Source organism: Procambarus clarkii, chromosome 52 (genome assembly GCF_040958095.1).
Source record: "Procambarus clarkii isolate CNS0578487 chromosome 52, FALCON_Pclarkii_2.0, whole genome shotgun sequence".
In the NCBI taxonomy this organism is placed as follows: domain Eukaryota; kingdom Metazoa; phylum Arthropoda; class Malacostraca; order Decapoda; family Cambaridae; genus Procambarus; species Procambarus clarkii.
Window position 1 is genome coordinate 16,619,806 of NC_091201.1, and position 25,208 is coordinate 16,645,013.

General features: G+C 49.1%; 2 protein-coding genes across 2 annotated transcripts; both read left to right on the forward strand.

Annotated features, from left to right (window-relative positions):
- Window positions 1-329: 329 nt before the first annotated feature.
- On the forward strand, window positions 330-17,832 carry LOC138352138 (uncharacterized). The gene is made up of 2 exons (XM_069304399.1): window positions 330-360; window positions 16,004-17,832. The coding sequence occupies exons 1-2, from the start codon at window positions 330-332 to the stop codon at window positions 17,830-17,832; spliced, it is 1,860 nt and encodes a 619-aa protein (XP_069160500.1).
- A 5,113-nt stretch (window positions 17,833-22,945) lies between these two features.
- Window positions 22,946-23,983, forward strand: LOC138352140 (uncharacterized). The gene has a single exon (XM_069304400.1). It carries the CDS (start codon window positions 22,946-22,948, stop codon window positions 23,981-23,983), a length of 1,038 nt encoding a protein of 345 aa, XP_069160501.1.
- The last annotated feature ends 1,225 nt before the right edge of the window (window positions 23,984-25,208 follow it).

The window sequence follows — 25,208 nt, forward strand, 5'->3', positions numbered from 1 at the left end:
GGCTTTACCAACATGCAGCCGTGTTCTCTAGGTGGCTTTAACAACATGCAGCCGTGTTCTCTTGGTGGCTTTACCAACATGCAGCCGTGTTCTCTTGGTGGCTTTAACAACATGCAGCCGTGTTCTCTAGGTGGCTTTACCAACATGCAGCCGTGTTCTCTTGGTGGCTTTACCAACATGCAGCCGTGTTCTCTTGGTGGCTTTACCAATATGCAGCCGTGTTCTCTAGGTGACTTTACTAATGGAATGCATTAAGCAGTGACGTGGTGGAGGCAGACTCCATACACAGTTTTAATGTAGACATGATATAGCCCAGTTAACTCAGGAATATGACACCAGTTGAGGTATTGTACTCAGCGAGTACAATTCGGTGAGTACTTGAGACGATTATTAGAGTACCGCTGGTTGAAGACACCTTTGGGAGCACTGCTCCAGTGAGCTAAACACCAGAAGAGAACTTTTAATGTCAAGTAAGACAGGTGTAAGATATAGGATACGGGGGAATAAGGCGAGCAGCGAGGGCGGGTTGGGTGGTGTTCTCCTGGCAGTAATGACAGACCAAACCTTGACAAGACCTTTACACGCCGTCATTACTGCTCGCAAGCACTCTTAATTATAGCCGGAGCTCAGTGGTCATGTCTGAAACGAGGCGTGTATCCCAGGTGAGCGTGGCCGCGGTCAGGCCGCCGGGCGCCCCGCCAACACCGTGACCGCACCCGCCACATTAACCTGTGATGGACAATTTCCTCAAGTGTCATCACGCGTCTAAGACTCGAGGGGCAGTATAAATGGAAATAAAAGATGGGGTTGCAAATTATTCTATGCCGGATGAAACCGAGAGATAATACGTGCGCGAGAGAGAGAAAGTTTATGGGTATGGTCTCAAATTACGTCGGGAGTCACCACATTAGATAGCCGATGGTTAGAAAGGCGGGGTCCAGGAGCTAGCAGCTGGAGCCTGCAGGCACAAACAGTATATACAAATAGTGACTACACGCGCGCTACGAGATGTTAATAAAAAGATGAAAATTGTCGACAATTTTAGGCTTTCGCTTGGCGAGGACCTCGTTATAATGGCGTCAGCACGGTAGTTAGGTGTGTGAGCGGCGCTGAACACGGCAGGCGAGGAAGTGGACAATATGCTTTAAGGCACAACACAATAAAAGACGGTTATGACTCTCATAACTACCCCATTAGGTGCTTGTAGTCGCTGGTGGCGGTGTTGTTGGTGGTGGTGGTGTTGTTGGTGGTGGCTGTGTTGTTGGTGGTAGTGTTGTTGGTGGTGGCTGTGTTGTTGTTGGTGGTGGTGTTGATGGTGGTGGCTGTGTTGTTGTTGGTGGTGGTGTTGATGGTGGTGGTGGTGTTGTTGGTGGTGGTGGCGGTGTTGTTGGTGGTGGTGGTGTTGTTGGTGGTGGCTGTGTTGTTGGTGGTAGTGTTGTTGGTGGTGGCTGTGTTGTTGTTGGTGGTGGTGTTGATGGTGGTGGCGGTGTTGTTGGTGGTGGTGGCGGTGTTGTTGGTGGTGGTGGTGTTGTTGGTGGTGGCTGTGTTGTTGGTGGTGGTGGTGTTGTTGGTGGTAGTGTTGTTGGTGGTGGCTGTGTTGTTGGTGGTAGTGTTGTTGGTGGTGGCTGTGTTGTTGTTGGTGGTGGTGTTGATGGTGGTGGTGGTGTTGTTGGTGGTGGTGTTGTTGTTGCCTGTGTTGGTGGTGTTGTTGTTGTTGGTGGTGGCGGTGTTGTTGGTGGTGGCGGTGTTGTTGGTGGTGGTGTTGTTGGTGGTGGCTGTGTTGTTGGTGGTGGTGGTGTTGTTGGTGGTGGTGTTGTTGTTGCCTGTGTTGGTGGTGGTGGTGTTGTTGGTGGCGGTGTTGTTGGTGGTGGCTGTGTTGATGGTGGTGGTGGTGTTGTTGGTGGCGGTGTTGTTGTTGCCTGTGTTGGTGGTGGTGGTGTTGTTGGTGGTGGTGGTGTTGTTGTTGTTGGTGGCGGTGTTGTTGGTAGTGGCGGTGTTGTTGGTGGTGGCGGTGTTGTTGGTGGTGGTGGTGTTGTTGGTGGCGGTGTTGTTGATGCCTGTGTTGGTGGTGGTGGTGTGGTTGGTGGTGGTGGTGTTGTTGTTGTTGGTGGCGGTGTTGTTGGTAGTGGCGGTGTTGTTGGTGGTGGCGGTGTTGTTGGTGGTGGTGGTGTTGTTGGTAGTGGCGGTGTTGTTGGTAGTGGCGGTGTTGATGGTGGTGGTGTTGTTGTTGTTGGTGGCGGTGTTGTTGGTAGTGGCGGTGTTGATGGTGGTGGTGTTGTTGTTGTTGGTGGTGGCTGTGTTGTTGGTGGTGGTGTTGTTGGTGGTGGCTGTGTTGTTGGTGGTGGCTGTGTTGTTGTTGGTGGTGGTGGTGATGTTGTTGTTGGTGGTGGTGGTGTTGTTGTTGGTGATGTTGTTGTTGGTGGTGGTGGTGTTGTTGTTGGTGGTGGTGGTGATGTTGTTGGTGGTGGTGGTGTTGTTGTTGGTGGTGGTGGTGATGTTGTTGGTGGTGATGTTGTTGTTGTTGGTGGTGGTGGTGTTGTTGTTGGTGGTGGTGGTGTTGTTGGTGGTAGCTGTGTTATTGATGGTGGTGGTGTTGTTGTTGGTGGTGGTGGTGTTGTTGGTGGTGATGTTGTTGTTGTTGGTGGTGGTGTTGTTGTTGTTGTTGGTGGTGTTGTTGTTGTTGTTGGTGGTGGTGTTGTTGGTGGTATCTGTGTTATTGGTGGTGGTGGTGTTGTTGTTGGTGGTATCTGTGTTATTGGTGGTGGTGGTGTTGTTGTTGGTGCTGTTGTTGTTAATGGTGGTGGTGGTGTTGGCAGTGGTGTTGGTGGTGGTGATGTTGCTGTAGTGTTGTTGTTGTTGGTGGCAGTGTTGTTGATGGTGGCGTTGTTGGTGGTGGCTGTGTTGTTGTTGGTGACTGTGTTGTTGGTGGTAGCTGTGTTGTTGGTGGTGGCTGTGTTGTTGGTGGTGACAGTGATGGAGGTGGTTGCTGTGCTGTTGGTGGCAGTGTTGTTGCTGGTCTCTGTGTTGTTGGTGGTGGCTGTGTTGTTGGTGGATGTGTTGTTGCTGGTGGCTGTGTTGTTGTTGTTGGTGGTGGCTGTGTTGTTGTTGGTGACTGTTGTTGGTGGTAGCTGTGTTGTTGGTAGTGACAGTGTTGGTGGTGGTGGCCGTGTTGTTGGTGGCAGTGTTGTTGCTGGTGGTTGTGTTGTTGGTGGATGTGTTGCTGCTGGTGGCTGTGTTGTTGGTAGTGGCAGTGTTGGTGGTGGTGGCTGTGTTGTTGGTAGCAGTGTTGTTGGTGGTGGCTGTGTTGTTGGTGGATGTGTTGCTGCAGGTGGCTGTGTTGTTGGTAGTGGCAGTGTTGGTGGTGGTGGCTGTGTTGTTGGCGGTGGCAGTGTTGTTGGTGGTGGCAGTGTTGTTGGTGGTGGCTGTGTTGTTGTTGTTAGTGGAGGTGTTGTTGTTTGTGTTTTTGTGAATGGTGGTGCTGTTGTTGGTGGTGGTGTTGTTGTTAGTGGTGGTGTTATTGTTCTGATTGTTGTTGTTGTTGGTGGTGGTGTTGTTGTTGTTGGTGGTGGTGTTGTTAGTGTTGGTGATGTTGTTGTTGTTAGTTGTGTTGTTGGTGGTGTTGTTGTTGTTAGTGGTAGTGTTGTTGTTAGTGGTGTTGTTGTTGGTGGTGGTGTTGTTGTTGTTGGTGGTAGTGTTGTTGTTAGTGGAGGTGTTGTTGTTTGTAGTTTTGTTAATGGTGGTGTTGTTGGTGGTGGTGTTGTTGTTGGTGGTGGCAGTGTTGTTGATGGTGGCGTTGTTGGTGGTGGTGTTGTTGTTAGTGGTGGTGGTGGTGTTGTTGGTGGTAGTGTTGTTGTTGGTGTTGTTTGTTGTATTAATGTTATTTTCTACCACAGACGTGGCCACACATTTACAATGCTAATCGGCATACATACATTTTCTTCTGTCCTCCATGGACAGGGTTAGAGATGTGTTAAACATATACTTCAAGGGTTTATTGAACAATCAACTACAGAAGGGGATTCGGTGCTTTTAAAATGCTAAACTAACCTACATACGCAAATACATAGATATAAAGATTTACGTATCCCCTACATAAAGTGTCGGTGTGCCTGTTACATAGCGTCATTAATGTGCATTTACGAAGGTGAAATGTAATTCTAGTCAGCTTCTACATATAATTTATGCACATTCAAATACAAGCACACATATACATACATATGCATATATACATAAATATATACACACTCATGTATTCACATACATTTGTCTCTTTTACTCTGACAGGGTGAGATAGATGATAAAGAAACCATTGTGTAATTAAGCACTTAATCACTGAAGGCGATTAAGATGCTTTCACAATTTATATATCAGGTTATATAGTTACATCTCATACATACACTGTATAATTGATACATTACATGATCAATCTAGGGTACAAGTCCAATATATCATCAAGTGTTCCTATACTCATGTAGTAGTTACAGAGTTCAGCATACCTGAGCCCAGGAGGGCGAAAGTTAGTCAATATGGGACATTCTACACTATAATGCTCATGGGAGTGCATGTTTTCTCTTTCACAAAGTTGACACATTGTGTACTCGACATTTGGGTGGTGTTGTTGGTGGTGGTGGTGTTGTTGGTGGTAGCTTTGTTATTGGCGGCGGCAATGTTGTTGGTGGTGGCGGTGTTCTTGGTGGTGGCGGTGTTGTTGTTGGCGGCAGTGTTGTTGCTGGTGGCTTTGTTGGTGGTGGCTGTATTGTTGTTTTTGGCGGTGTTGTTGTTGTTGTTAGAGGTGGTGTTGTTGTTCTGATTGTTGTTGCTGGTGGTGTTGCTAGTGGTGGTATTGTTGTTGTCCTTAGTGGTGTTGTTGTTGGTGGTGTTGTTGTTGTTGTTGTTAGAGGTGGTGTTGTTGTTCTGATTGTTGTTGTTGGTGGTGTTGTTGTTGTTGGTGTTGTTATTGTTGTTGTTGTTGTTAGTGGTGGTGTTGATCATGGTGGTGTTGTTGGTGGTGATGTTTTTGTTGTTGGTGATGTTGATGTTGTTGTTGTTGTTGCTGGTGGTGGTGTTGTTGTTGGTGGTGGTGTTGGTGGTGTTGGTGGTGATGTTGGTGGTGTTGTTGTTGTTGGTGGTGATGTTGGTGGTGTTGTTGTTGGTGGTGGTGTTGTTGTTGTTGGTGGTGATGTTGGTGGTGTTGTTGTTGGTGGTGGTGATGTTGGTGGTGTAGTTGTTGGTGGTGGTGTTGTTAGTGGTGGTGTTGTTAGTGGTGGTGTTGTTAGTGGTGGTGGTGTTGTTGTTGATGGTGGTGTTGTTGTTGATGGTGTTGTTGATGTTGGTGGTGTTGTTGTTAGTGGTGTTGTTGTTGTTGTTGTTGTTGGTGATGTTGTTGTTGGTGATGTTGTTAGTCGTGGTGTTGTTGTTGGCGGTGTTGTTGTTGTTGGTGTTGTTGTTGGTGTTGTTGTTAGTGGTGTTGTTGTTGTTGATGGTGTTGTTGTTGTTGGTGGTGGTGTTGTTGGTGGTGATGTTGTTAGTGGTGGTGGTGTTGTTGGTGGTGATGTTGTTGTTGGTGGTGGTGTTGTTGTTGGTGGTATCTGTGTTATTGGTGGTGGTGGTGTTGTTGTTGGTGGTATCTGTGTTATTGGTGGTGGTGGTGTTGTTGTTGGTGCTGTTGTTGTTAATGGTGGTGGTGGTGTTGGCAGTGGTGTTGGTGGTGGTGATGTTGCTGGTAGTGTTGTTGTTGTTGGTGGCAGTGTTGTTGATGGTGGTGTTGATCATGGTTGTGTTGTTGGTGGTGGTGGTTTCGTTAGTGGTGGTGTTATTGTTCTGATTGTTGTTGTTGTTGGTGGTGGTGTTGTTGTTGTTGGTGGTGGTGTTGTTAGTGTTGGTGATGTTGTTGTTGTTAGTTGTGTTGTTGATGGTGGTGTTGTTGTTAGTGGTAGTGTTGTTGTTATTGGTGTTGTTGTTGGTAGTGGTGTTGTTGTTGTTGGTGGTAGTGTTGTTGTTAGTGGAGGTGTTGTTGTTTGTGGTTTTGTTAATGGTGGTGTTGTTGTTGGTGGTGTTGTTGTTGTTGTTGGTGGCAGTGTTGTTGATGGTGGCGTTGTTGGTGGTGGTGTTGTTGTTAGTGGTGGTGGTGGTGTTGTTGGTGGTAGTGTTGTTGTTGGTGTTGTTTATTGTATTAATGTTATTTTCTACCACAGACGTGGCCACACATTTACAATGCTAATCGGCATATATACATTTTCTTCTGTCCTCCATGGACAGGGTTAGAGATGTGTTAAACATATACTTCAAGGGTTTATTGAACAATCAACTACAGAAGGGGATTCGGTGCTTTTAAAATGCTAAACTAACCTACATACGCAAATACATAGATATAAAGATTTACGTATCCCCTACATAAAGTGTCGGTGTGCCTGTTACATAGCGTCATTAATGTGCATTTACGAAGGTGAAATGTAATTCTAGTCAGCTTCTACATATAATTTATGCACATTCAAATACAAGCACACATATACATACATATGCATATATACATAAATATATACACACTCATGTATTCACATACATTTGTCTCTTTTACTCTGACAGGGTGAGATAGATGATAAAGAAACCATTGTGTAATTAAGCACTTAATCACTGAAGGCGATTAAGATGCTTTCACAATTTATATTTCAGGTTATATAGTTACATCTCATACATACACTGTATTTTTGATACATTACATGATCAATCTAGGGTACAAGTCCAATATATCATCAAGTGTTCCTATACTCATGTAGTAGTTACAGAGTTCAGCATACCTGAGCCCAGGAGGGCGAAAGTTAGTCAATATGGGACATTCTACACTATAATGCTCATGGGAGTGCATGTTTTCTCTTTCACAAAGTTGACACATTGTGTACTCGACATTTGGGTGGTGTTGGTGGTGGCGGTGTTGTTGGTGGTAGCTTTGTTATTGGCGGCGGCAATGTTGTTGGTGGTGGCGGTGTTGTTGTTGGCGGCAGTGTTGTTGCTGGTGGCTTTGTTGGTGGTGGCTGTATTGTTGTTTTTGGCGGTGTTGTTGTTGTTAGAGGTGGTGTTGTTGTTCTGATTGTTGTTGCTGGTGGTGTTGCTAGTGGTGGTATTGTTGTTGTCCTTAGTGGTGTTGTTGTTGGTGGTGTTGTTGTTCTGATTGTTGTTGTTGGTGGTGTTGTTGGTGGTGTTGTTGTTGTTGGTGTTGGTGTTGGTGTTGTTATTGTTGTTGTTGTTGTTAGTGGTGGTGTTGATCATGGTGGTGTTGTTGGTGGTGATGTTTTTGTTGTTGGTGATGTTGATGTTGTTGTTGCTGTTGCTGGTGGTGGTGTTGTTGTTGGTGGTGGTGTTGGTGGTGTTGGTGGTGATGTTGGTGGTGTTGTTGTTGGTGGTGGTGATGTTGGTGGTGTTGTTGTTGGTGGTGGTGTTGTTGTTGTTGGTGGTGATGTTGGTGGTGTTGTTGTTGGTGGTGGTGATGTTGGTGGTGTAGTTGTTGGTGGTGGTGTTGTTAGTGGTGGTGTTGTTAGTGGTGGTGTTGTTAGTGGTGGTGGTGTTGTTGTTGATGGTGGTGTTGTTGTTGATGGTGTTGTTGATGTTGGTGGTGTTGTTGTTAGTGGTGTTGTTGTTGTTGGTGTTGTTGTTGTTGGTGATGTTGTTGTTGGTGATGTTGTTAGTCGTGGTGTTGTTGTTGGCGGTGTTGTTGTTGTTGGTGTTGTTGTTGGTGTTGTTGTTAGTGGTGTTGTTGTTGTTGATGGTGTTGTTGTTGTTGGTGGTGGTGTTGTTGGTGGTGATGTTGTTAGTGGTGGTGGTGTTGTTGGTGGTGATGTTGTTGTTGGTGGTGGTGTTGTTGTTGGTGGTATCTGTGTTATTGGTGGTGGTGGTGTTGTTGTTGGTGGTATCTGTGTTATTGGTGGTGGTGGTGTTGTTGTTGGTGCTGTTGTTGTTAATGGTGGTGGTGGTGTTGGCAGTGGTGTTGGTGGTGGTGATGTTGCTGGTAGTGTTGTTGTTGTTGATGGCAGTGTTGTTGATGGTGGTGTTGATCATGGTGGTGTTGTTGGTGGTGGTGTTGTCGTTAGTGGTGGTGTTATTGTTCTGATTGTTGTTGTTGTTGGTGGTGGTGTTGTTGTTGTTGGTGGTGGTGTTGTTAGTGTTGGTGATGTTGTTGTTGTTAGTTGTGTTGTTGATGGTGGTGTTGTTGTTAGTGGTAGTGTTGTTGTTATTGGTGTTGTTGTTGGTAGTGGTGTTGTTGTTGTTGGTGGTAGTGTTGTTGTTAGTGGAGGTGTTGTTGTTTGTGGTTTTGTTAATGGTGGTGTTGTTGTTGGTGGTGGTGTTGTTGTTGTTGGTGGCAGTGTTGTTGATGGTGGCGTTGTTGGTGGTGGTGTTGTTGTTAGTGGTGGTGGTGGTGTTGTTGGTGGTAGTGTTGTTGTTGGTGTTGTTTATTGTATTAATGTTATTTTCTACCACAGACGTGGCCACACATTTACAATGCTAATCGGCATATATACATTTTCTTCTGTCCTCCATGGACAGGGTTAGAGATGTGTTAAACATATACTTCAAGGGTTTATTGAACAATCAACTACAGAAGGGGATTCGGTGCTTTTAAAATGCTAAGCTAACCTACATACGCAAATACATAGATACAAAGATTTACGTATCCCCTACATAAAGTGTCGGTGTGCCTTTTACATAGCGTCATTAATATGCATTTACGAAGGTGAAATATAATTCAAATCAGCTTCCACATATACTTTGTACACATACAAATACAAGCACACATATACGTACATGTACATATATACATAAATATACAAACACGCATGTATTCACATACATTTGTCTCTTTTACTCAGACAGGGTGAGATAGATGATAGAGAAACCATTGTGTAATTAAGCACTTAATCACTGAAGGCGATTAAGATGCTTTCACAATTTATATTTCAGGCTATATAGATACATCTCATACATACACTGTATAATTGATACATTACATGATCAATCTAGGGTACAAGTGTTGTTGGTGGTAGCTTTGTTATTGGCGGCGGCAATGTTGTTGGTGGTGGCGGTGTTGTTGGTGGTGGCGGTGTTGTTGGTGGTGGCTGTGTTGTTGCTGGTGGCGGTGTTGTTGATGGTGGCTGTGTTGTTGATGGTGGCAGCGTTGTTGATGGTTGCTGTGGTGTTGGTGGTGGTGGTGTTGTTGGTGGTTGCGGTGTTGTTGATGGTTGCTGTGTTGTTGGTAGTGGCAGTGTTGTTGGTGGTGGCGGTGTTGTTGGTGGTTGCGATGTTGTTGGTGGTGGCGGTGTTGTTGGTGGTGGCGGTGTTGTTGGTGGTGGCAGCCTTGTTGATGGTGGCTGTGTTGTTTGTGATGGCTGTGTTGTTGGTGGCTGTGTTGTTGTTGATGGTGGCTGTGTTGATGGTTGTGGCTGATTTGTTGGTGGTGGCTGTGTTGTTGGTGATGGCTGTGTTGTTGGTGGTGGTGTTGTTGGTGGAGTTGAACGTGGTGGTGATGTTGTTGGTAGTGGTGGTGGTGCTGTTGATGGTGGTGTTGTCGGTGGTGGTGGTGGTGTTGCTGGTGGTGGCGGTGTTGTTGGTGGTGGCTGTGTTGTTGGTGGTAGCTATGTTGTTGGTGGTGGCTGAGTTGTTGATGGTGACAGTGTTGTTGTTGGTGGCTTTGTTGTTGTTGGAGGCTGTATTGTTGGTGGTGGCTATGTAGTTGGTGGTGGTAGCTGTGTTGTTGTTGGTGGTAGTGTTGTGGATGGCTGTGTTGTTGGTGGTGGCTTTGTTGTTGTTGGTAGTAGCTGTGTTGTTGGTGGTGGCTGTGTTGTTGGTGGTGACAGTGATGTTGGTGGTGGCTGTGTTGTTGGTGCTGGCGGTGTTGTTTGTGGTGGTAATGTTGTGGGTGGTGGCTGTGTTGTTGGTTGTGGTAGTGTTGTTGTTGGTGGTGTTGTTGTTGCTGATAGTAGTGTCGGTGGTGGCTGTGTGGGTGGTTTTGGTGTTGTGGGTGGTGACAGTGTTGTTGGTGGTGGCTGTGTAGTTGGTGGTGGCTGTGTTGTTGGTGGTGGTGGTGGTGTTGTTGGTAGTGGCGGTGTTGGCTGTGGTGTTGGTGGTGGCTTTTTTGTTGGTGGTGGTGGCAGTGTTGTTGTTGGTGGCGGTGTTGTTGGTGGTTGCGGTGTTGTTGGTGGTGGCGGTGTTGTTGGTGGAGGTGGCGGTGTTGTTGGTGGTGGCTGTGTTATTGTTGGTGGCGGTGTTGTTGGTGGTGGCGGTGTTGTTGGTGGTTGCGGTGTTGTTGGTGGTGGCGGTGTTGTTGGTGGTTGCAGTGTTGTTGGTGGTTGTGGTGTTGTTGGTGGTGTCGGTGTTGTTGGTGGTGGCAGCGTTGTTGATGGTTGCTGTGTTGTTTGTGGTGGCGGTGTTGTTGGTTTTGGCTGTGTTGTTGTTGGCGGTGGCTGTGTTGTTGGTAGTGGCTGTGTTGTTGGTGGTGGCTGTGTTGTTGGTGGTGGCTGTGTTGTTGGTGGCTGTGTTGTTGTTGGTGGTAGCTGTGTTGTTGGTTGTGACTGTGTTGTTGTTGGTGGCTGTGTTGTTGGTGGTGGCTGTGTTGTTGTTGGTGGCTGTGTTGTTTGTGATGGCTGTGTTGTTGGTGGCTGTGTTGTTGTTGGTGGTGGCTGTGTTGTTGGTTGTGGCTGATTTGTTGGTGGTGGCTGTGTTGTTGGTGGTGACTGTGTTGTTGGTGATGGCTCTGTTGTTGGTGGCTGTGTTGTTGTGGTTTTTGCGTTGTTGGTGGAGGTGGCTGTGTTTTTAGTGGTGGCAGAGTTGTTGCTGGTGGTGACTGTGTTGTTGGTTGTGGCTCTGTTGTTATTGTTGGTGGTGTTGTTAGTGGTGGCTGTGATGTTGGTGGTGGTGGCTGCGTTGATGGTGGTGGTGGCTGTGTTGTTGGTGGTGGTGGCTGTGTTGTTGGTGGTGGTGGCTGTGTTGCTGCTGGTGGTGGCTGTGGTGTTGGTGGTGGCTGTGTTGCTGGTGGTGGTGGATGTGTTGTTGGTGGTAGCTGTGTTGTTGTTGGTGGTAGTGTTGTGGATGGCTGTGTTGTTAGTGGTGGCTTTGTTCTTGGTGGTGGCTGTGTTGTTGGTGGTGACAGTGATGTTGGTGGTGGCTGTGGTGTTAGTGGTGGCTGTGTTGTTGGTTGTGGTAGTGTTGTTGTTGGTGGTGTTTTTGTTGTTGATGGTGGTGTCGGTGGTGGCAGTGTTGTTGGTAGTGGCTGTGTTCTTGTTGGTAGTGGCTGTGTTGTTTATGGTAGTGGCTGTGTTGTTGGTGGTAACTGTGGTGTTGGTGGTGGCGGTGTTGTTGGTGTTGGCTGTGTTGTTGGTGGAGGTGGCGGTGTTGTTGGTGTTGGCTGTGTTGTTGTTGGTGGCGGTGTTGTTGGTTGTGGCGGTGTTGTTGGTGTTGGCTGTGTTGTTGGTGGAGGTGGCGGTGTTGTTGGTGGCTGTGTTGTTGGTGGTGGCGGTGTTGTTGGTGGCTGTGTTGTTGGTGGTGGCGGTGTTGTTGGTGGTTGCGGTGTTGTTGGTGGTGGCGGTGTTGTTGGTGGTTGCGGTGTTGTTGGTGGTTGCGGTGTTGTTGGTGGTTGCGGTGTTGTTGGTGGTTGCGGTGTTGTTGGTGGTTGCGGTGTTGTTGGTGGTTGCGGTGTTGTTGGTGGTGGCGGTGTTGTTAGTGGTGGCAGTGGAGTTGGTTTTGGCTGCGTTGTTGGTTGTTTTGGTGGTGTTGGTGATGGTGCTTTGTTGTTGGTGGTGGTGACTGTGTTGTTGGTTATGGCTGTGTTGTTGTTGGCGGTGGCTGTGTTATTGGTAGTGGCTGTGTTGTTGGTGGTGGCTGTGTTGTTGGTGGTGGCTGTGTTGTTGGTGGCTGTGTTGTTGTTGGTGGTGGCTGTGTTGATGGTTGTGGCTGTGTTGTTGTTGGTGGCTGTGTTGTTGATGGTGGCTGTGTTGTTGTTGGTGGCTGTGTTTTTTGTGATGGCTGTGTTGTTGGTGGCTGTGTTGTTGTTGGTGGTGGCTGTGTTGTTGGTTGTGGCTGATTTGTTGGTGGTGGCTGTGTTGTTGGTGGTGACTGTGTTGTTGGTGATGGCTTTGTTGTTGGTGGCTGTGTTGTTGTGGTTGTTGCGTTGTTGGTTTAGGTGGCTGTGTTGTTAGTGGTGGCAGAGTTGTTGCTGGTGGTGACTGTGTTGTTGGTTGTGGCTCTGTTGGTGGTGTTGTTAGTGGTGGCTGTGATGTTGGTGGTGGTGGCTGCGTTGATGGTGGTGGCTGTGTTGTTGGTGGTGGTGGCTGTGTTGCTGCTGGTGGTGGCTGTGGTGTTGGTGGTGGTGGCTGCGTTGATGGTGGTGGCTGTGTTGTTGGTGGTGGTGGCTGTGTTGCTGCTGGTGGTGGCTGTGATGTTGGTGGTGGTGGCTGCGTTGATGGTGGTGGCTGTGTTGTTGGTGGTGGTGGCTGTGTTGCTGCTGGTGGTGGCTGTGGTGTTGGTGGTGGCTTTGTTGCTGCTGGTGGTGGCTGTTGTGTTGGTGGTGGCTGTGTTGTTGGTGGTGGCTGTGTTGTTGGTGGTGGCGTTGTTGTTGGTGGTTGTGGTGTTGTTGGTGGTGGCGGATTTAATGGTGGTGGTGTTGTTGGTGGTGGCGGTGTTGTTGGTGGTGGTGTTGTTGGTGGAGTTGAAGGTGGTGGTGATGTTGTTGGTAGTGGTGGTGGTGTTGATGGTGGTGGTGTTGTCGCTGGCGGTGGTGGTGTTGTTGGTGGTGGCGGTGTTGTTGGTGGTGGCTGTGTTGTTGGTGGTAGCTGTGTTGTTGGTGGTGGCTCTGTTGTTTCTGGTGACAGTGTTGTTGGTGGTGGCTGTGTTGTTGTTGGTGGCTATGTTGTTGGTGGTGACTATGTTGTTGGTGGTGACAGTGTTATTGGTGGTGGCTGTGTTGTTGGTGGTGACTATGTTGTTGGTGGTGGATATGATGTTGGTGGTAGCTGTGTTGTTGGTTGTGGCTGATTTGTTGGTAGTGGCTGTGTTGTTGGTGGTGACTGTGTTGTTGGTGATGGCTGTGTTGTTGGTGGCTGTGTTGTTGTGGTTGTTGCGTTGTTGGTGGAGGTGGCTGTGTTGTTAGTGGTGGCAGAGTTGTTGCTGGTGGTGACTGTCTTGTTGGTTGTGGCTCTGTTGTTATTGTTGGTGGTGTTGTTATTGGTGGCTGTGATGTTGGTGATGTGGCTGCGTTGATGGTGGTGGCTGTGTTGTTGGTGGTGGTGGCTGTGTTGCTGCTGGTGGTGGCTGTGGTGTTGGTGGTGGCTGTGTTGCTGATGGTGGTGGCTGTGTTGTTGGTGGTGGCTGTGTTGTTGGTGGTGGCGTTGTTGTTGGTGGTTGTGGTGTTGTTGTTGGTGGTGGTTTTGTTGGTGGTGGCGGATTTAATGGTGGTGATGTTGTTGGTGGTGGCGGCGTTGTTGGTGGTGGTGTTGTTGGTGGAGTTGAAGGGGGTGGTGATGTTGTTGGTAGTGGTGGTGGTGTTGATGTTGGTGGTGTGGTCGGTGGTTTGTGGCGGTGTTGTTGATGGTGGCTGTGTTGTTGGTGGTGACAGTGTTGTTGGTGGTGGCTGTGTTGTTGTTGGAAGCTGTGTTGTTGGTGGTAACTGTGTTGTTGGTGGTGGCTGTGTTGTTGGTGGTGGCTATGTTGTTGGTGGTGGCTATGTTGTTGGTGGTGACAGTGTTGTTGGTGGTGGCTGTGTTGTTGGTGGTGGCTATGTTGTTGGTGGTGGATGTGTTGTTGGTGGTAGCTGTGTTGTTGTTGGTGGTAGTGTTGTGGATGGCTGTGTTGTTAGTGGTGGCTTTGTTGTTGGTGGTGGCTGTGTTTTTGGTGGTGGCTGTGTTGTTGGTGGTGGCTGTGTTGTTGGTGGTGGCTTTGATGTTGTTGGTGGTGGCTGTGTTGTTGGTGGTGGCTGTGTTGTTGGTGGTGACAGTGATGTTGGTGGTGGCTGTGTTGTTGCTGGTGGCTGTGTTGTTAGTGCTGGCGGTGTTGTTTGTGGTGGTAATGTTGTGGGTGGTGGCTGTGTTGTTGGTTGTGGTGGTGTTGTTGTTGGTGGTGTTGTTGTTGTTGGGGGTGGTGTCGGTGGTGGCTGTGTGGGTGGTTTTGGTGTTGTGGGTGGTGACAGTGTTGTTGGTGGTGGCTGTGTTGTTGGTGGTGGCTGTTTTGTTGGTGGTGGTGGTGTTGTTGGTAGTGGCAGTGTTGGCTGTGGTGTTGGTGGTGGCTGTTTTGTTGGTGGTAGTGGCTGTGTTCTTGTTGGTGGTGGCTGTGTTGTTGGTGGTGGCTGTGTTCTTGTTGGTGGTGGTTGTGTTGTTTATGGTAGTGGCTCTGTTGTTGGCGGTTTCTGTGTTGTTGGTGGAGGTGGCGGTGTTGTTGGTGGTGACTGTGTTGTTGGTGGTGGCTGTGTTGTTGGTGGTGGCGTTATTGTTGGTGTTGGCGTTGTTGTTGGTGGTTGTGGTGTTGTTGTTGGTTGTGGTGTTGTTGGTAGTGGCAGTGTTAATGGTGGTGGTGTTGTTGTTTGGTGGTTGTGGTGTTGTTGTTGGTGGTGGTGTTGTTGGTGGTGGCGTTGTTGTTGGTGGTTGTGGTGTTGTTGTTGTGGTAGTGTTGTTAGTGGTGGCGGTGTTAATGGTGGTGGTGTTGTTGGTGATGGCGGTGTCTTTGGTGGTGGCGGTGTTAATGGTTGTGGCTCTGTCGTTGGTAGTGGCGGTGTTGTTGTTTTTGGTGGTGTTGTTGGTGGTGGTGTTGTCAGTGGTGTTGTCGGTCGTGTTGTTGGTGGTGGCTATGTTGTTGGTGGTGGTTGTGTTGTTGGTGATGGCTGTGTTGTTGGTAGTGGCTGTGTTATTGGTGGTAACTGTGTTATTGGTGGTGGCTGTGTGTGTTGGTGGTGGTTGTGTTGTTGGCGGTCGCTGTGTTGTTGGTGGTAGCTGTGTTGTTGGTGGTAGCTGTGTTGTTGTTGGTGGTGGTGTTGTTGGTGGTGGTGTTGTTGGTGGTGGTGTTGTTGGTGGTGGCTGTGCTGTTAGTGGTGGCTTTGTTGTTGGTGGTGGCTGTTTTTGGTAGTGGCTGTGTTGTTGGTGATGGCTGTGTTGTTGGTGGCTGTGTTGTTGGTGATGGCTTTGTTGTTGTTCGTGGTGGCTGTGTTATTGGTGGTGACAGTGTTGTTGGTGGTGGCTTTGTTGTTGGTGGTGGCTGTGTTGTTAGTGCTGGCGGTGTTGTTTGTGGTGGCGGTGTTGTTGTAGGTGGCTGTGTTGTTGGTGGTGGTGGTGTTGTTGGTGGTGGTGGTGTTGTTGGTGGTGGCGGTGTTAATGCTGGTGGTGTTGTTGGTGGTGGCTGTGTCGTTGGTGGTGGCGGTGTTGTTGTTGGTGGTGGTGTTGTTGGTGGTGGTGTTGTTGGTGGACTTGATGGTGGTGGTGATGTTATTGTTGGTGGTGGTGGTGTTGTCGGTGGTGGTGGTGGTGCTGTGTTGTTGGTGGTGGCTGTGTTGTTGGTGGTGGCTGTGTTGTTGGTGGAGTCTGTGTTGTTGGTGGTAACTGTGTTGTTTGTGGTGGCTGTGTTGTTGGTGGTAGCTGTGTTGTTGTTCGTTGTGGTGTTGTTGGTGGCTGTGTTGTTGGTGATGGCTGTGTTGTTGGTGGCTGTGTTGTTGGTGGTGGCTTTGTTGTTGGTGGCGGTGACAGTGTTGTTGGTGGTGGCTGTGTTGTTGCTGGTTGCTGTGTTGTTGGTGGTTGCTGTGTTGTTGGTGGTGGTGGTGTTGTTGTTGGTGGTGGTGTTGTGGATGGTAGCTGTGTTGTTGGTGGTGGTGGTGTTTTTGGTGGTGGTGGTATTGTTAGTAGTGGTGGTGTCGGTGGTGGCTGTGTGGGTGGTGATGGTGTTGTGGGTGGTGAAAGTGTTGTTGGTGGTGACAGTTTTGTTGGTGGTGGATAATAATAGGTAATAATAATAATAGGGGCCATAATAATAATTTTTTCAGAAACAGAAACAGGGGCAGAGGCAACAATCGGAACCAGAAGAACACCAACAGACCCAGGTGCTGGAACAGCACGAATCGAGACCAACAAGGAGGAGACAGGAGACAGAGACCGAGGGTGGAACGGTGGAGATCGGAGAAAAGACAGGAAACGACAGGAATTAACGCAGAAAAAAGGACAATTGAAACAGACAGTTGTCTCTGAGGTGCCCCTAACTGAACAGGAGAGGAAACTGTTGGAAAAGGGACTTACGTTCGTGATAGGCCCTCCAGCGCGTAAGAAGAGAGAAGGCGCGATAGAGGATCTGTGCAACAACTTGGAAACTAGTATCAACCAAGTTTGGAGCAAACTCCGGCCGGAGCAAGGTAAGTCACAGGGAGTAATTAAGAGAACTAAACTCTCCCTCTCTTTTAGGTACCTCCACCCCAGTAAACCAGTCCAGTGCCCAAACTACAACCTAGTAGGCCTTAAACCGGTAATCCAGCAAATGAAGGTCGACCTCAAGCGCGGTGCGGAAAGACAGCGCAACAGCAACCTCACAAGGGAGGAGAGGGACGCCCTATCAACGGTGAAAGGACGCACGGATATTGTGATAAAGTCGGCGGACAAAGGAGCTACTGTCGTCGCCTGGAGAAAAGACAACTACAGGAACGAGATGAAGAGGCACCTGGCAGACACTGCAGCCTACAAACAGATACACAACCAGGATGAGACGCTTAGGTTCGCCCAAACGAGGAGTAAAAGGATAGTCCTCAAGCTGTTCGAAAACAAAACTGGGTACGGGAAAGGAGGACTCATGCAGGCAGGGTTGAGAGATTTCTTCCTAGCCTTTGAATCCATCATTCCCCACCTCTACCTTTTACCAAAGATCCATAGAGCTCTAGAAGAAACAACAGGAACGTGGCAAGGGAGACCGGTTTTAAGCGGCTGCCGGGCCCCAACAAGGCCGGTAGACTGGATCTGCACAGCCCTCCTGAACCCCTTACTACGTCTACTACCGGAAAGAATCAAAGATACGACGGATTTCCTCAAGAAAATTGCAGAAATTAGAGGCCCCGTCCCGCGAAGGGCCCGCCTTTTTTCCATGGATGTGGTATCGCTCTACCCGAGCATACCACAAAGAGAAGCTGCAAAGGTAGTAGCATCTTTTTTTACAGATAACAGAGCAAAAATTAGGCAGGAACTTCAAGACGCAGGAGTATGGAGGACCCCCTCGAAAGAAACTCTTGAAGAGGCCATCCTCCATGTGATGAGAGACACCCTTATGCAATATGAAGGACAAGCATACCGGCAAACCAAGAGTACAGCGATAGGAGCATCCAGTAGTGTGGCAATCGCTGAAATATTTGTGCATGTAGTGTTCGAGAGGAAACGATCCCACAGGATGGACGGACCGGCGGTATATTTCCGTTACATAGACGACATCTTCGGAATAATGGAGGACGGTTTCCCGCGCCTAGGTTTCTTTTCATGGTCAAATACAGTTCATGAAAACCTTAAGTTTACCCTCGAGCACAGTGACTCCACGATTAATTTCCTAGATACAACAGTGTATATAGACCAGCTAACCAGGGATCTGCATACGAAGGCATACTATAAACCGACCAACCTTCACACGTATCTGAAATTTGACTCGAGCCACCCACTAGCCTTCAAGAAATCGCTACCCTACTCACTTGGACTCAGACTCAAGCGGATTAACAGCAAAGAAGAGACGCTATATCCCCAGCTTGATGACCTATGGGATATGTTCAGGAACAGAGACTACCCAGAGACAATAATACCAGGAGAAACTCAGAGAAAAAACAAGGGCGGAGCTACTCAGACCTAGAACACAAGAAGTGGAAGACAAAAGATGGATCTTCCCAACCCTTTTCTTCCCAGGCCTTGCAGCACAGCTTAAGATAAAACTCCAAGAAGTATGGACATGAATGAGGGAAACGTACAGTGAACGTCCATCCTGGGTAAAATTCCCACAAAATCCTCCCATGATCGCCTGGAGGCGAGGAAAGACTATAAAGGACCACCTTGTTAGAGCAGCTGTGCAGGCAGATCATCTCACCCGAACATCCCCAGGTTACAGTTCAAAGAAATGAAACTTACAGACCCTAACCTAACCTGACACAGGTTTGTTGTGCGACCTGCGTGGAGGCGGAGTATGCAGAGTGGTTAGGACGGGCCTACAAGGCTGTGTTGTTGGTGGTGGCTGTGTTGTTGGTGGTGGCTGTGTTGTTGGTGGTGGCTGTGTTGTTGGTGATGGCTGTGTTGTTGGTGATGGCTGTGTTGTTGTTGGTGGCTGTGTTGTTGATGGTGGCTGTGTTGTTGTTGGTGGCTGTGTTTTTTGTGATGGCTGTGTTGTTGGTGGCTGTGTTGTTGTTGGTGGTGGCTGTGTTGTTGGTTGTGGCTGATTTGTTGGTGGTGGCTGTGTTGTTGGTGGTGACTGTGTTGTTGGTGATGGCTTTGTTGTTGGTGGCTGTGTTGTTGTGGTTGTTGCGTTGTTGGTTTAGGTGGCTGTGTTGTTAGTGGTGGCAGAGTTGTTGCTGGTGGTGACTGTGTTGTTGGTTGTGGCTCTGTTGTTATTGTTGGTGGTGTTGTTAGTGGTGGCTGTGATGTTGGTGGTGGTGGCTGCGTTGATGGTGGTGGCTGTGTTGTTGGTGGTGGTGGCTGTGTTGCTGCTGGTGGTGGCTGTGGTGTTGGTGGTGGTGGCTGCGTTGATGGTGGTGGCTGTGTTGTTGGTGGTGGTGGCTGTGTTGCTGCTGGTGGTGGCTGTGATGTTGGTGGTGGTGGCTGCGTTGATGGTGGTGGCTGTGTTGTTGGTGGTGGTGGCTGTGTTGCTGCTGGTGGTGGCTGTGGTGTTGGTGGTGGCTTTGTTGCTGCTGGTGGTGGCTGTTGTGTTGGTGGTGGCTGTGTTGTTGGTGGTGGCTGTGTTGTTGGTGGTGGCGTTGTTGTTGGTGGTTGTGGTGTTGTTGGTGGTGGCGGATTTAATGGTGGTGGTGTTGTTGGTGGTGGCGGTGTTGTTGGTGGTGGTGTTGTTGGTGGAGTTGAAGGTGGTGGTGATGTTGTTGGTAGTGGTGGTGGTGTTGATGGTGGTGGTGTTGTCGCTGGCGGTGGTGGTGTTGTTGGTGGTGGCGGTGTTGTTGGTGGTGGCTGTGTTGTTGGTGGTAGCTGTGTTGTTGGTGGTGGCTCTGTTGTTTCTGGTGACAGTGTTGTTGGTGGTGGCTGTGTTGTTGTTGGTGGCTATGTTGTTGGTGGTGACTATGTTGTTGGTGGTGACAGTGTTATTGGTGGTGGCTGTGTTGTTGGTGGTGACTATGTTGTTGGTGGTGGATATGATGTTGGTGGTAGCTGTGTTGTTGGTTGTGGCTGATTTGTTGGTAGTGGCTGTGTTGTTGGTGGTGACTGTGTTGTTGGTGATGGCTGTGTTGTTGGTGGCTGTGTTGTTGATGGTGGCTGTGTTGGTGGAGGTGGCTGTGTTGTTAGTGGTGGCAGAGTTGTTGCTGGTGGTGACTGTCTTGTTGGTTGTGGCTCTGTTGTTATTGTTGGTGGTGTTGTTATTGGTGGCTGTGATGTTGGTGATGTGGCTGCGTTGATGGTGGTGGCTGTGTTGTTGGTGGTGGTGGCTGTGTTGCTGCTGGTGGTGGCTGTGGTGTTGGTGGTGGCTGTGTTGCTGATGGTGGTGGCTGTGTTGTTGGTGGTGGCTGTGTTGTTGGTGGTGGCGTTGTTGTTGGTGGTTGTGGTGTTGTTGTTGGTGGTGGTTTTGTTGGTGGTGGCGGATTTAATGGTGGTGATGTTGTTGGTGGTGGCGGCGTTGTTGGTGGTGGTGTTGTTGGTGGAGTTGAAGGTGGTGGTGATGTTGTTGGTAGTGGTGGTGGTGTTGATGTTGGTGGTGTGGTCGGTGGTTTGTGGCGGAGTTGTTGATGGTGGCTGTGTTGTTGGTGGTGACAGTGTTGTTGGTGGTGGCTGTGTTGTTGTTGGAAGCTGTGTTGTTGGTGGTAACTGTGTTGTTGGTGGTGGCTGTGTTGTTGGTGGTGGCTATGTTGTTGGTGGTGGCTATGTTGTTGGTGGTGGATGTGTTGTTGGTGGTAGCTGTGTTGTTGTTGGTGGTAGTGTTGTGGATGGCTGTGTTGTTAGTGGTGGCTTTGTTGTTGGTGGTGGCTGTGTTTTTGGTGGTGGCTGTGTTGTTGGTGGTGGCTGTGTTGTTGGTGGTGGCTTTGATGTTGTTGGTGGTGGCTGTGTTGTTGGTGGTGGCTGTGTTGTTGGTGGTGACAGTGATGTTGGTGGTGGCTGTGTTGTTGCTGGTGGCTGTGTTGTTAGTGCTGGCGGTGTTGTTTGTGGTGGTAATGTTGTGGGTGGTGGCTGTGTTGTTGGTTGTGGTGGTGTTGTTGTTGGTGGTGTTGTTGTTGTTGGGGGTGGTGTCGGTGGTGGCTGTGTGGGTGGTTTTGGTGTTGTGGGTGGTGACAGTGTTGTTGGTGGTGGCTGTGTTGTTGGTGGTGGCTGTTTTGTTGGTGGTGGTGGTGTTGTTGGTAGTGGCAGTGTTGGCTGTGGTGTTGGTGGTGGCTGTTTTGTTGGTGGTAGTGGCTGTGTTCTTGTTGGTGGTGGCTGTGTTGTTGGTGGTGGCTGTGTTCTTGTTGGTGGTGGCTGTGTTGTTTATGGTAGTGGCTCTGTTGTTGGCGGTTTCTGTGTTGTTGGTGGAGGTGGCGGTGTTGTTGGTGGTGACTGTGTTGTTGGTGGTGGCTGTGTTGTTGGTGGTGGCGTTATTGTTGGTGGTTGTGGTGTTGTTGTTGGTGGTAGTGTTGTTGGTGGTGGCGGTGTTAATGGTGGTGTTGTTGGTGATGGCGGTGTCTTTGGTGGTGGCGGTGTTAATGGTTGTGGCTCTGTCGTTGGTAGTGGCGGTGTTGTTGTTTTTGGTGGTGTTGTTGGTGGTGGTGTTGTCAGTGGTGTTGTCGGTCGTGTTGTTGGTGGTGGCTATGTTGTTGGTGGTGGTTGTGTTGTTGGTGATGGCTGTGTTGTTGATAGTGGCTGTGTTATTGGTGGTAACTGTGTTATTGGTGGTGGCTGTGTGTGTTGGTGGTGGTTGTGTTGTTGGCGGTCGCTGTGTTGTTGGTGGTAGCTGTGTTGTTGGTGGTAGCTGTGTTGTTGTTGGTGGTGGTGTTGTTGGTGGTGGTGTTGTTGGTGGTGGTGTTGTTGGTGGTGGCTGTGCTGTTAGTGGTGGCTTTGTTGTTGGTGGTGGCTGTTTTTGGTAGTGGCTGTGTTGTTGGTGATGGCTGTGTTGTTGGTGGCTGTGTTGTTGGTGATGGCTTTGTTGTTGTTCGTGGTGGCTGTGTTATTGGTGGTGACAGTGTTGTTGGTGGTGGCTTTGTTGTTGGTGGTGGCTGTGTTGTTAGTGCTGGCGGTGTTGTTTGTGGTGGCGGTGTTGTTGTAGGTGGCTGTGTTGTTGGTGGTGGTGGTGTTGTTGGTGGTGGTGGTGTTGTTGGTGGTGGCGGTGTTAATGCTGGTGGTGTTGTTGGTGGTGGCTGTGTCGTTGGTGGTGGCGGTGTTGTTGTTGGTGGTGGTGTTGTTTGTGGTGGTGTTGTTGGTGGACTTGATGGTGGTGGTGATGTTATTGTTGGTGGTGGTGGTGTTGTCGGTGGTGGTGGTGGTGCTGTGTTGTTGGTGGTGGCTGTGTTGTTGGTGGTGGCTGTGTTGTTGGTGGAGTCTGTGTTGTTGGTGGTAACTGTGTTGTTTGTGGTGGCTGTGTTGTTGGTGGTAGCTGTGTTGTTGTTCGTTGTGGTGTTGTTGGTGGCTGTGTTGTTGGTGATGGCTGTGTTGTTGGTGGCTGTGTTGTTGGTGGTGGCTTTGTTGTTGGTGGCGGTGACAGTGTTGTTGGTGGTGGCTGTGTTGTTGCTGGTTACTGTGTTGTTGGTGGTTGCTGTGTTGTTGGTGGTGGTGGTGTTGTTGTTGGTGGTGGTGTTGTGGATGGTAGCTGTGTTGTTGGTGGTGGTGGTGTTTTTGGTGGTGGTGGTATTGTTAGTAGTGGTGGTGTCGGTGGTGGCTGTGTGGGTGGTGATGGTGTTGTGGGTGGTGAAAGTGTTGTTGGTGGTGACAGTTTTGTTGGTGGTGGATAATAATAGGTAATAATAATAATAGGGGCCATAATAATAATTTTTTCAGAAACAGAAACAGGGGCAGAGGCAACAATCGGAACCAGAAGAACACCAACAGACCCAGGTGCTGGAACAGCAAGAATCGAGACCAACAAGGAGGAGACAGGAGACAGAGACCGAGGGTGGAACGGTGGAGATCGGAGAAAAGACAGGAAACGACAGGAATTAACGCAGAAAAAAGGACAATTGAAACAGACAGTTGTCTCTGAGGTGCCCCTAACTGAACAGGAGAGGAAACTGTTGGAAAAGGGACTTACGTTCGTGATAGGCCCTCCAGCGCGTAAGAAGAGAGAAGGCGCGATAGAGGATCTGTGCAACAACTTGGAAACTAGTATCAACCAAGTTTGGAGCAAACTCCGGCCGGAGCAAGGTAAGTCACAGGGAGTAATTAAGAGAACTAAACTCTCCCTCTCTTTTAGGTACCTCCACCCCAGTAAACCAGTCCAGTGCCCAAACTACAACCTAGTAGGCCTTAAACCGGTAATCCAGCAAATGAAGGTCGACCTCAAGCGCGGTGCGGAAAGACAACGCAACAGCAACCTCACAAGGGAGGAGAGGGACGCCCTATCAACGGTGAAAGGACGCACGGATATTGTGATAAAGTCGGCGGACAAAGGAGCTACTGTCGTCGCCTGGAGAAAAGACAACTACAGGAACGAGATGAAGAGGCACCTGGCAGACACTGCAGCCTACAAACAGATACACAACCAGGATGAGACGCTTAGGTTCGCCCAAACGAGGAGTTAAAGGATAGTCCTCAAGCTGTTCGAAAACAAAACTGGGTACGGGAAAGGAGGACTCATGCAGGCAGGGTTGAGAGATTTCTTCCTAGCCTTTGAATCCATCATTCCCCACCTCTACCTTTTACCAAAGATCCATAGAGCTCTAGAAGAAACAACAGGAAGGTGGCAAGGGAGACCGGTTTTAAGCGGCTGCCGGGCCCCAACAAGGCCGGTAGACTGGATCTGCACAGCCCTCCTGAACCCCTTACTACGTCTACTACCGGAAAGAATCAAAGATACGACGGATTTCCTCAAGAAAATTGCAGAAATTAGAGGCCCCGTCCCGCGAAGGGCCCGCCTTTTTTCCATGGATGTGGTATCGCTCTACCCGAGCATACCACAAAGAGAAGCTGCAAAGGTAGTAGCATCTTTTTTTACAGATAACAGAGCAAAAATTAGGCAGGAACTTCAAGACGCAGGAGTATGGAGGACCCCCTCGAAAGAAACTCTTGAAGAGGCCATCCTCCATGTGATGAGAGACACCCTTATGCAATATGAAGGACAAGCATACCGGCAAACCAAGAGTACAGCGATAGGAGCATCCAGTAGTGTGGCAATCGCTGAAATATTTGTGCATGTAGTGTTCGAGAGGAAACGATCCCACAGGATGGACGGACCGGCGGTATATTTCCGTTACATAGACGACATCTTCGGAATAATGGAGGACGGTTTCCCGCGCCTAGAAGGTTTCTTTTCATGGTCAAATACAGTTCATGAAAACCTTAAGTTTACCCTCGAGCACAGTGACTCCACGATTAATTTCCTAGATACAACAGTGTATATAGACCAGCTAACCAGGGATCTGCATACGAAGGCATACTATAAACCGACCAACCTTCACACGTATCTGAAATTTGACTCGAGCCACCCACTAGCCTTCAAGAAATCGCTACCCTACTCACTTGGACTCAGACTCAAGCGGATTAACAGCAAAGAAGAGACGCTATATCCCCAGCTTGATGACCTATGGGATATGTTCAGGAACAGAGACTACCCAGAGACAATAATACCAGGAGAAACTCAGAGAAAAAACAAGGGCGGAGCTACTCAGACCTAGAACACAAGAAGTGGAAGACAAAAGATGGATCTTCCCAACCCTTTTCTTCCCAGGCCTTGCAGCACAGCTTAAGATAAAACTCCAAGAAGTATGGACATGAATGAGGGAAACGTACAGTGAACGTCCATCCTGGGTAAAATTCCCACAAAATCCTCCCATGATCGCCTGGAGGCGAGGAAAGACTATAAAGGACCACCTTGTTAGAGCAGCTGTGCAGGCAGATCATCTCACCCGAACATCCCCAGGTTACAGTTCAAAGAAATGAAACTTACAGACCCTAACCTAACCTGACACAGGTTTGTTGTGCGACCTGCGTGGAGGCGGAGTATGCAGAGTGGTTAGGACGGGCCTACAAGGCTGTGTTGTTGGTGGTGGCTGTGTTGTTGGTGGTGGCTGTGTTGTTGGTGGTGGCTGTGTTGTTGGTGATGGCTGTGTTGTTGGTGATGGCTGTGTTGTTGTTGGTGGCTGTGTTGTTGATGGTGGCTGTGTTGTTGTTGGTGGCTGTGTTTTTTGTGATGGCTGTGTTGTTGGTGGCTGTGTTGTTGTTGGTGGTGGCTGTGTTGTTGGTTGTGGCTGATTTGTTGGTGGTGGCTGTGTTGTTGGTGGTGACTGTGTTGTTGGTGATGGCTTTGTTGTTGGTGGCTGTGTTGTTGTGGTTGTTGCGTTGTTGGTTTAGGTGGCTGTGTTGTTAGTGGTGGCAGAGTTGTTGCTGGTGGTGACTGTGTTGTTGGTTGTAGCTCTGTTGTTATTGTTGGTGGTGTTGTTAGTGGTGGCTGTGATGTTGGTGGTGGTGGCTGCGTTGATGGTGGTGGCTGTGTTGTTGGTGGTGGTGGCTGTGTTGCTGCTGGTGGTGGTTGTGGTGTTGGTGGTGGTGGCTGCGTTGATGGTGGTGGCTGTGTTGTTGGTGGTGGTGGCTGTGTTGCTGCTGGTGGTGGCTGTGATGTTGGTGGTGGTGGCTGCGTTGATGGTGGTGGCTGTGTTGTTGGTGGTGGTGGCTGTGTTGCTGCTGGTGGTGGCTGTGGTGTTGGTGGTGGCTTTGTTGCTGCTGGTGGTGGCTGTTGTGTTGGTGGTGGCTGTGTTGTTGGTGGTGGCTGTGTTGTTGGTGGTGGCGTTGTTGTTGGTGGTTGTGGTGTTGTTGGTGGTGGCGGATTTAATGGTGGTGGTGTTGTTGGTGGTGGCGGTGTTGTTGGTGGTGGTGTTGTTGGTGGAGTTGAAGGTGGTGGTG

Excerpts from the sequence above, each read along its gene's own strand:
- LOC138352138 (XM_069304399.1), top strand. The coding sequence starts at position 330 with ATGACACCAGTTGAGGTATTGTACTCAGCGA. Across the intron at positions 361-16,003 it reads TGAGGTATTGTACTCAGCGA|AAACAGAAACAGGGGCAGAG; the intron begins GTACAATTCGGT and ends TAATTTTTTCAG.
- LOC138352140 (XM_069304400.1), top strand. The coding sequence starts at position 22,946 with ATGCAGGCAGGGTTGAGAGATTTCTTCCTAGCCTTTGAATCCATCATT.